Here is a 10579-nt window from a genome sequence, read left to right on the forward strand (position 1 = left end):
GCTCAGGTCATGATCTCATGGTTCATGTGTTCGAGCCCCATGTCGGGCTCTGTGCTGACAGCTCAGAGCCTGGAGCTGCTTCAGATTCTGTGTCTCCCTCTCTCTCTGCCCCTCCCCTGCTCACACTCTCTCTCTCAAAAATAAATAAAACATTAAAAAAATTTAAAAGAAAGAAAACTAAAATGAATGCAAAGAATCTGCAATGAACAGAACACCAACATTTAAACGCAGACAGACCAGCACGCCGGCTTTTGCTTCTGTCTGACTCCACTGTCCTTCCGTGCCAGGCTCCTGGCCCTGCCGGTCCCCCCACCCCCACAGAGGACTCGGCCAGAGGGACACTTGTCACCAGGAGGAGTCAGCCGGCCCGGTGCGGGCCCACCCACTGTCACTGCTCCACGCAGGCCCCCGCCGCTGGGTGGTCTGCGCTGGCCCCGACCCTGCCTCCGAGCCGAGTCACTGGGCACGCAGCCTGCCCTCTCTGAACTCCGCTTGTCTGGACTAGGAAGTTGTGGGGGGAGGAAGTGCCCGGGTGGCTCAGTCGGTTAAACAACGCTGGGTGCGGGGTGGAGACTTGAGGCCAGCAGAGCAGGGCCCGGGGCAGGGAAGCTCCCTGCCGCCCCCCACAGCATGGCCGACCTGCACCCTAATTCGGTCTTTGCTACTGGACACCCGGGAACTTGCTCCCTCGAAGGCTGGCGTTTCCAGATTTTTCAGGCCCCCTTCCCACCGTCCGGGGCCGTGCGCACCGCAGGTGCGGAGGGAGGAGGCGAGGCAGGGCCAGGAAGGAGCCGCACGAGGGAAGCCCTCCAGGCCCCACTTTGGACACTGATGTCATCTAAGGTGTGCCAGGCACAACTGTCCTTAAGGGTAAGTGCCCTTCCGTGGCCGGCGAGGTCCAGGGCAGGAGAGAGGCGTGTGAAGACCCCCGAAGGCGTCGGGGAAGGCGCGGCCGGTCAGAGGCTGTGCTGGGAGCCGAGGTAGAGGGCGAGTAAGAAGCTCCTTGGCCTGGACGGAGCGGCGCGGCTGCAGTGGGCTCGTGAGGGGCCGGGGCCGGCGTCCCCCGCCTGTGGTGGCCGCACGTCGTGTAATGTCGCGAGGCCGAGCGGCTGAGGACCATCAAGGCCTTAAACGGGGGAGCGCGGGGGAGCCCCGGGGTGGCCCGCTCCGAGCGACAGCTGGCCAGGGCCTCGGCGGAGGGGCAGGCCCCAGGCCCCGCGACAACAGCCCCTGGCACGAGGCCACCGCCGGCCTTGTCACAGCGGGGAGATGGCGTTCTCGGGACGTCGTCCGGGGTGAGCCGTCCGGGGAAGAGCGGCCGGAGAGTTTTACGATGGCCATGGATCCGTGTTGTGGCCGGAAACAAGTCATCGAGGGAATTAGTTTTGAAAACCCATGTGCTCTCCCCCAGGAGCTGTGAGATCCGGGGGTCACGCTTGCGGCCTCTGAGCCCCCTCCTCGGCGGTGAGCGCCCACTCACGGGGCGGCAGTGGGACCAACAGGCCGCATACATGGCGGGGGGGGGGGCGCCACCGTCCCTGCCGCCCCCCGGGTGAGTGGGGCAGGGCCGCAGGACTCGGGTCCCCGGGGTGTGGTCGTCCCGCAGGCCAGGCCCCGTGCCGGCGGCTGGGTGCGGCGGGCGCTCGGCCCAGGCCACGTTTCTGCTGACCGGGCAGAGCCTTCCTCCTGAGCTCACGCTTTCCGGACAAATTCCCTAATGCTTCTATTCTGTCTCCGGCCTATATAAGGAGGGCTGGGCCCCGGCTCCCCACCGCTCTGCCCGGAGGCCCCTGCCTGACTCCCCGCCAGCTCCGGGTCCCCGCCGTGCCGACGCCCACCATGGACATCGCCATCCAGCAACCCTGGTTCAGACGTGCTCTGGGCCCCCTCTACCCCAGCCGGCTGTTCGACCAGTTTTTCGGCGAGGGGCTCTTCGAGTATGACCTGCTGCCCTTCCTGTCCTCCACCATCAGCCCCTACTACCGCCAGTCCCTGTTCCGCACCGTGCTGGACTCCGGCCTCTCCGAGGTGAGGCCTGGCCCCCGGCCGCGGCCCGGCCCCCCCTCCCGGGCCTCGGAGGAGGGGTCTGGAGCGGGAGCCGGGGCCCGGGCCCTGTCCTGTTCTCTATCAGCCCGTGACCCACATGGACTTTGCGAGGCACCAGCCACACGATGGGAGGCCCAGGGCAGGCCGCTGTGGGCTCTGGCTTCCCGCCTCTCCGGCTACCTCTTCCGGCAGGGGGCCTGGGCGGGTGGGCTGTGCCGCCCTGGGTCCCCAGGAGGGCCTCCTGTCTGCAGGCCTTCTGTGGCCGGCACAGCCACAGAGTGGCCTCTTCCCAGGCTGCCCAGTGTCCAGGGCCAGGCCTCAAGGGAAGTGACCACTGGCCTTCCCTCCCCGAGCCCCTGGGCCGACCCCAGGGTCCTGGGGTCCTGAGGTCTAGAGGCCCTGGGTCTCTCTCATTGCCTAAAAGCAGAGGCCTTCACGGAGCCGATGGGCACCCATTAACTCCAGAAACAAAATCAGCCTATCTGAGTGTCCCCTGGGGCGGGGCTGAGGGTAGGGGAGAGGGAACTGGGGTGACCAGTGAGCTGGGCGACTCTGCTGGCCGTAGGCACTTCCCGCCCATGGGAGACGGCAGGCCCCAGGCCGTTTACAGGGAGACCCGGGAGGCAGGGGCTGTGACCTTATTCAACGTGCTAGGTCCAGCCAGTCAGCCACCCCCGGACCGGTCAGCCAGCAACCCACCACCAGCCCCCTTACCCCCGACCAACCAGCGACCCACCGCCCGCCACTCAGCTCACCACCTGCCAGGCAGCGACAGACACACCACCTTGAGCCCCGAGGGTCCACGCGGTCCCGAGTCAGGGGTCCCCGTGCCCCGTCTGCGTGGAAGGTGTTCCCGGGCTGACAGCTGGGGACCGAGCGGCCGCCCCGCAGAAGCCGCTGCCGGCAGAGCCCCATGGGAGCGCTTGGGTTTCAGGTCCGATCCGACCGGGACAAATTCGTCATCTTCCTGGACGTGAAGCACTTCTCCCCCGAGGACCTCACAGTGAAGGTGCTGGAGGACTTTGTGGAGATCCACGGCAAGCACAACGAGAGGCAGGTGGGTCCAGGGCGCCCTGCTCCCCAGGAGGGAGGGCCTCTGCCCCCACGCGTTCGCTTGGCCGAGAGGACCCGGCGACAGGGAGGCCACTCCTGAGCCCTGGCAGGGGAGGGGCCTGCAGGGACTGCCCCCCCCCGGGTGTCCCTGGCTCCTTCCAAGCCACTGGGGTGACAGGGTCGGAGCAGGGAGGATCCCGGGAACTCCGGGCACCAGGGGGCCAGCTCTGAGCCAAGGACGGTCTCAATGGAAACCTAATCGCGGCAAGTGAGCCCTACACAGTGCAGCTGGCGGGCATCGATGCCCGAGCACTCTGTGTTCACATGTTCACCTCTCGGCGGCCCTTGGCCACCAGCACCCCGATAGCGCGAGGCTGGGGGGTCCGTGGCCCCACAGCTGGCCCCAGCTGGGATGGCTTCTCACCCAGCGGTCAGAGACCAGGGTCTTCTTCCATGGGCTGGGGAAGATGTGCGTGTGTGTGTGTGTGTGTGGGGGGGGGGGTGAACCCCTGACTCCATGTCTCCTGCCCCCCTCCCCCCCATGAACAGCATTGGAGACAAGCTCCTTGCTTCATGTGGAGGAGGAAGTCGGGCCAAGGGGCGGGGACCAGGCTGTCCTGCCGAAATGAGCCCTTTTGCTCAGGCCCTGTTGGATGGAGGGCAGACACCCTGAGCCTGCGGGGGAAAGGCCAAATGGGACTCACATGCAGGCCCAGGACAGAGCCATTCACACGTTTCTGGGGTGAAAGCTGATGAGCCAGCTCCATGGCTGGGAATGGCCCCAGGCTGGCAGGGAGGCAGGGAGGCTGGGAGATCCAGAGGCTGGGAGGCAGGAGGCCACTGGTAAACCTCAGCAGGAGCCTTCCACATGGCACTCTGGCGCTCCCCCTGCGCCGTGTGAGAGTGCGGTGCGTTGGGCCCTGGTGAGGTGCGGGAGGGCCTTCTCCGTGTGGGTCCGAGGCACCCCTGCCCCGGTCTCTGACGGCCGGCCCCTCCCAGGACGACCATGGCTACATCTCCCGTGAGTTCCATCGGCGCTACCGCCTGCCTTCCAACGTGGACCAGTCGGCGCTCTCCTGCTCCCTGTCCGCGGACGGCATGCTGACCTTCTCTGGTCCCAAGATCCCGTCAGGCCTGGACGCCGGCCACAGTGAGAGAGCCATCCCCGTGTCTCGGGAGGAGAAGCCCAGCTCCGCACCCTCGTCCTGAGTCGGCCTGGGCCTCGGCTGCCCCCGCGGCTGCCCCCGCGGCCCGTCCGTCTGGGGGAGCCCTAGAGAGTGCGGTGTTGGTCTCCATTTGCTTTCCTTGTTTTCATTTCCTTTTCCTTTTTCCTCGGAGGGAACGAAAGTCGGGGGAGGGTAGCCTGGGGAGTGTGGGGCCCCGACTGCGGTGCTGCGGCCCTGAGGCCGCCCAGATGTCAACGCCAGCCTCCTGGTGGCTGTGATCGCCACCCTGGCCCCTGAGAGGGCGGCGCCATGCTCCCAGAGGCCACCTCAGGATGACCCCTGGGTCTCCAGGGCCAGTCAGGTGCCCCTCGACCCTGGGCGGTGGGCGCCGCATAGGGACCGGCCGGCATCCTGCCCACGTCTCCCGGGCGCCCTCGTGCGTCGGGCGGAGGCGCCCGTGCGCCCGGGCCCTGGCGGCGGCTTCTCCCCGACCGCGTTCCCTCCACCCTTCCTCTCTGTAGTACCCCTCCCGGGGCGCCCGGTCACCCACGAGGACGCAGCCCGTGGCAGTCAATAAAGAGCAGGTGACACAAGCAACTTTCTGGCTGGTGGTCGTGCTGTCTGCCCGGGGTGTGCGGGTGCGCGACCTGTGGCACGGGCGCAGGGGCGGAGCTGGCGGGCGGGAAGGAGGCGGGGCCCACCTCAGCCGCCTGCAGGGTCCCCCGGACCGGTTTGGGTGGAGAACACCGAGGGGGGAGTGGGGAGAACAAAGACCCCGGCCCCGGCCCACGGGAACCAGGGAGCCTGGTGGGGCCTCACCGTCGGCCGCCCTCCTCCTCTGGGGTCTGCTGTCCCGCCTCCCGGGAGCCCCGTGGCTCCCTGAGGGGTGAAGGAGGGCAGTCAGGTGTGGCCAGAACATGTCCTCCTCCGAGTGCTGGACACGCCTGTGCTCACTGCCTCTCCTCCTCGGAGCGGGCGTGGGTGCCCTCGGGGTGCTTCTGGTGACCAGGGCGGAGCGTCCTGGGTCGCCTTCCCTATCCACGTGGACGCCTGTCTCATGCCGGCCCTGGCGGTGGGGAGGGCACCGGCCCGGAGGCCCCCAGCCTCCACGGGGGAGGGGCTCCGCCAGGGTCCCCGCCGCTGCAGTGACCGTCGGGAGGGTCAGGTGGGCCGTCAGGGCGTCTCTGGGAGCGGACGGCGAGCAGGGGCCGCGCGCTGGTGGGTGCTGCCGGTGTTGGCTGGGTCACGGGACCTCTCTTGGGCAGTGGAGGCCGGGGACCCTGGGGACCCTGCTGGCTGGGGCCCAGCGGGGCAGGGGACAGTTCTCGGGGTGGCTCCCATGCTCCCCCACGAAGGTGCACACTCGGGGCTGCCGTTTTAAATGGAAGACAGCACCCACTGACACACGTGTGCACACCCACCCACCCAGGTGTGCACATGCATACAAACACACTGCACACCCACACCCAGACATGTGTGTACACACACAGACACATCACACACCCACACAGTGCTTACATGCACACATGGACACAGGTGCACACCCACCCACATAGGTGTGCACATGTGTACACACTGCACACCCATACCCACACATGTATACACACACTCAGACACATATATCCACACCTACAGGTGTGAGCACAAGCACACACTCACACCCACACACCCACACGGTGCTTACATGCACACGCTGACACACATGCGCACACACTGCAACCCACAGCCACACATGTGTATACACACTCAGATGTGTGCATGCATACCCACACTGGTGTGCACACATGACACACTGACACCTGTGCACATAGCCATACTGGTGCACACACATGTACACACATTCACATGTGTACATGCACCCACCCACACAGGTACACACACTCACGTGCACGCACACCCACATGTGTGCACACCCACACCAGTGCACACGCATGCGCACACCCACACCCACACCGGTGCACGCATGCACGTGCGCGTGCACGGCGCACCTCTACCGCTCCGGGCGTGGCTCCTTGCACTGGTGGGTACTCCTCAGACTCCTACTTGCCCTGCTCTTCCCACAGAAGCCACCACGCGGTCCTGCCACTTAGCCCGCATTTGTAGGAAGTGTGGGGTGCCGTGGTAGGTGGCAGGATGGCCTCCACACTTGGGTCTTGGCTGGATGTTCTGGAAAACCAGAGTCTCTGAGCTCCTTGCTCCCCAACTCCCTGGTTCCCCCAGACTGGGTGTCCTCGGCGGATGCCTGTGCCTTTCCCCAGCAAGGTGCGTCCTGGCGTGCCCAGGGGACTGGGGCCCGTGAGCCCGGCCGCAGCCGGAGCCCAGACGTCAGGTGCCGAGGGCCTCGTGTTCACGGCTGGGCTTCCCTCAGCCTTGTCGTGCGCTGAGCTGTGTCCCCCAAATCCCTATGTTGGAGCCCTAACCCCCGACACCTCGGAGCGTGACTGTCTTTGGAGATCAGGCCTGGAGTGTAATTACGGTAAATGAGGTCACTAGTGAGGACCCTGATCCTACATGACCGGTGTCCCTATTGGAAGAGATCAGGACACAGACACACGCAGGCAAAGGGACAACCTGGTAAGGACACAGGGGAGGACAGTGTCCGAACGCCCAGGGTAGAGGCCTCAGGAGGAGCCTGGATGGTGCACACCCGGCCCCCAGGACTGTTGTGCGGGCTGCCCAGCCCGGGGAGGCCGTCACGACCACCAGAGCAGACTAATGCAGGCGTGCCGACGCAGCGGGCCCTCCGGGGGAGGCTCACGGGATGCGGGCCATGCTCCTTGGGGGTCTGCAGGTAGCCCCGGGACCCCGTCCAGGGAGGGGAGCTGCGCAGAAGCACCAGAGACCCCTCCCCACACCGCAGACCTCACCTGTGGGCTCTTGGGCAGCAAGGGCTCAGGAAGGACCCGGTTGGTCTCATCCTGCCTGGCACCGGGACAGGGCGTGGTGGCCACCCCCTTCTTGGCTTTCCATCCTGCCTCACTGCTTCTGAAACTGGGGGGCACCGAAGATGCAAAGGGCTTTCTGAGCTGGCCCTGGGATTCTGGGGTAGAGCAGACGTGCCCGAGGCGGCTCACAGAAGGCCGGGGACCTGTCCCCCTTTCCGCTGCCCAGGAGAGGCAGCCCCGGCCCCCAGCCGCCCTCTCCTATCTGGTGCTGGCCACACGGGCGGGTGTCCTAGGACTCCTAGCCTAGGGGTCTGTCCTGGTGCAGCCTCCTTGCCTGGGTGACTTTACTGCCACTGTGGGGGGCCCCCAAGCCCCCACAGATCGGGGAGTCTCTGCTGGCAGTCAGCCCCGCCCGGAGCGCAGAGGGGAGCCCCGGAGGAGCTGTGTTCTCTGCACTGCTGATCGTGCCGCTGTGGCCTCCTGCCTGGCAGGCTTTGGGTGGTCTGGCCCTGGCCTCTGCAGCAGACAGTGGTCAGCCCGGCCCCTGCTCGGAATCTGTGTGATGGCGGCCAGCAGGAGCCAGTGAGGGCCACCTGGCTCAGAGCCACCGGTCTGTCTGACGTCAAAGGCCGGACTCTGAACCCTGCACACTGAGTATCACGGTGCCACCCCTAACCTATAAATCAGGAGGCACCGAGGAAGCCAGGCGGGCCCTGTTCTGTGGGCAACCTTCTGTGTGACTGTGGGCAGATTTATTGGCCCCTCTGAGTGTCAGGGTACTGTTCTTAACAGTGTGCCCGCTCAGGGAGGTGGACTGCATGCTCCCTGGCCGGCCGACCCCAAGACTACTGTCTGCAATTCCAAGATGCACCACCAGGTGGCAGCAGAGGCCTTGCAGGGACCACGAGCCCGCGCTTGTCTCAAAGGTCACCTTCAGGCGTCCAGCCGCAGCACACCTCCGCAGAGGGCCTGGCTCCAGCAGGCTGGGCTGGGCGCCGCGGAGCTTTGGCCGCCCCCGCCCTGACCCCGGGGCACCAGCGTCCAGCCTGGGAGACTGGCGCGGGGAGACATGAAAGGCCGTGCAGGGAGCCAGCGATATTTCTTTACGATAAGCAGTTTTTGTTCCCTTGGCTTGTTTGTCAAATCACTTGAAAAAGGAGAAGTCCCGGGGTGGCAGGTCAGCCCCCCACCGAGGGTCCCCGGGGGCTCTGGCGGGGCCCCCTCCTGCAGGGGGCGCAGCGCCTCAGCCCTCCCCCGCTCCCACGGCCTCTCCTAGGACTTCAGGGAGGGAACCTGACCCGGGGGCCAGGTCCCAGGGTCACAGCCAGAGGCCGGCTGTGTGGGGCTTCCCCGGGCTGGCGCTGAGGGCCAGCGGGGCAGACCGCAGCGGGACCCGCCTCTCCCCTGCAGGACGGCCCGGCCACCCGATACCCACCTAGGCCTTCAGGGTGGGACGGGGTGCAGGCAGGGGAGCCCCCGCAGGTTGGGGGGCCGTGCTGCCGGATCTCCTCCAAGATCCGGACCTGCTCTGAGGGGCTGCACCTGCGTGGACGCTGCTGATGAACAAACAGAGCTGAGCAGGAGAGCCCTGTGCAGGTGCATGTGCACACATGTGCACACACGTGGGCACTCAGACACGGGCACGCACGCGCACACACACCCACGCACAACACACAACGTGCACGCACACACAGGCTTGCAGCAGCCACGGGCAACCTCCAGGCTGTTTCCTGCTTCCCTCTGTGCCTGATTTGTACTTGAACTTGAAAGACATAGTCACACAAAGATGCTTCCTACTGGTGTCTCCACTTGAGGACAGGCCTCCCCTTGCGTGCTGGTCAGCGGAGCCTTTTATGCCAAGGCGCTCGCCGGGGCCTGGCGTCCCTTGTGCGGCTGGTGGTACCTGACTGCCTTCGGATGCTCAAGATGGGCGGCGGGGGGGGGGGGTGCGCTCAAGGGCACCCCAAGGTCGCCAGGGAGGAGGGGCTGAGGAGCAGGGGCGGCTCGTTATTCTGCGGAGCTGTCAGCCATCGGAGCCGGGGCGTGGAGTCCTCACCCACCGGGAGCAGGAGATCAATAAAAAGAATATATAATCTGGCTCAAAAGCACAGCTTTCCAAAGCCGGTGCCTCTTCGGAGCCTGGCAAACACGTCCCCAAGCAGACCTGCCCGGGCGCCATCGAGGGGGGGCCGGGTCAGGCCTGGAGGCTCTGGGTGGGGGGCAGTCACGCCCCGGCCCCGCCCCCACTTCGGGAGGACTGGGACGCCCCACGCTGGCCCGGGGGAGCGCAGGCCCTGGAAGCCGCTGCTGACGGGAGGGCTGGGGGTCTCTGCAGCCCCGAGGAGGGCGGGCACCTGGCCCCCTCGCGCGGACCCACCCAGGGCGGCCGCTCTTCTACTGCAGCTGAGAAACCCCAGGCCCGGGAGCCGTGGAGGACGGCCCGGGCGCCCAGGGTGTGAGTGCCCCCCCACCCCCCGAGTCTGGTCCTCGCTCTCCCACCGCCCCACGGCCGGTCGCATGTTTCCCGGGGCCCCGCACCTGCCGGCCTGCGCTGCCCGGGCTGTCCCGTCCCCGCAGCCCCTGCCACCACGGACACACGGCCGTCCCTCCCCGTGTGTGTCTCGTGTCTCTTCCTGCAGTGACCCCAGCCATCGATTCCGCCCCCCGGGTGACTGCTCCTCACCTTGGTGACGTCTGTATGGACTCTTTCTCCAAATGAGACTCTGGGGTTTGGAGCCCAGACACGCCTTCTGGGGGCCGCTCAAGGCAGGGGCCGCCCCTAGTGCCGGAAGCCTGTGTTTCTGTTTGGGCTGTTTCCATGGCAACTGTGGCGGCCGCCCACGGGGGAGCCGATGTCTGTGTCCATCGGTGAATCACCTACTGACCGACGTGAGGGCAGCTGCTGACTGGCCCGGGCACCGCCGCCCGAGGGGCCCCAGGGAGCCTGTGCGCCACTCGGTCACGGGCTTGGACCCCTCTCCTGCCACCAAGGTCTTGGACCCGGACCCTTGGTCAGGGCACCTGGACTCCAAGGCTGGGCCCGGGCACCAGGGGCAGGGAGCGGGTGGGAAGGCCCCGGGGCTCCGGGTCCCCAGTAACCCTGGGGCAGGGCACACTCACCCCCCCTGAGTTGGGACGCAGCTCACGGGGACTGCTCCCCTTCAGGTGACAATGGAGGGAGGGAACCTGGGAAGCATGGCCATGTGGCATCTGTGTGTGCGTGTGTGGCCACAGGACTGAAGTTACAGGAGGTGGTGAGAAGCTTCCGGAAGCTGGCACCGGGTGCTCCTCAGACACCGCCCCCTCGCCCCCCGGTTGTGAGGAGGCCATTGCAGACGTGTCCTGTGGGGGGGTGGCCCCGCGGAGGCTCAGGACACGGGCTGGGACCCGAGGCAGGACAGCCGACCAGCAGAGGATACTCCCTCCAGG

General features: G+C 66.5%; 1 protein-coding gene across 1 annotated transcript in view; it reads left to right on the plus strand.

Annotated features, from left to right (window-relative positions):
• Window positions 1-4624, plus strand: part of CRYAA (crystallin alpha A) — a 34345-nt gene extending 29721 nt beyond the window's left edge. Inside the window, exons 2-4 of the mRNA XM_029938840.1 lie at window positions 1749-2028; window positions 2981-3103; window positions 4099-4624. Of these exons, the coding sequence (XP_029794700.1) occupies window positions 1840-2028; window positions 2981-3103; window positions 4099-4308 (522 nt within the window). The 5' untranslated portion in view covers window positions 1749-1839 and the 3' untranslated portion in view covers window positions 4309-4624. The remainder of the gene's footprint in view (window positions 1-1748; window positions 2029-2980; window positions 3104-4098) is intronic.
• Window positions 4625-10579: the final 5955 nt, after the last annotated feature.

Source organism: Suricata suricatta, chromosome 5, assembly GCF_006229205.1.
Source record: "Suricata suricatta isolate VVHF042 chromosome 5, meerkat_22Aug2017_6uvM2_HiC, whole genome shotgun sequence".
Taxonomy (NCBI): Eukaryota; Metazoa; Chordata; class Mammalia; order Carnivora; family Herpestidae; genus Suricata; species Suricata suricatta.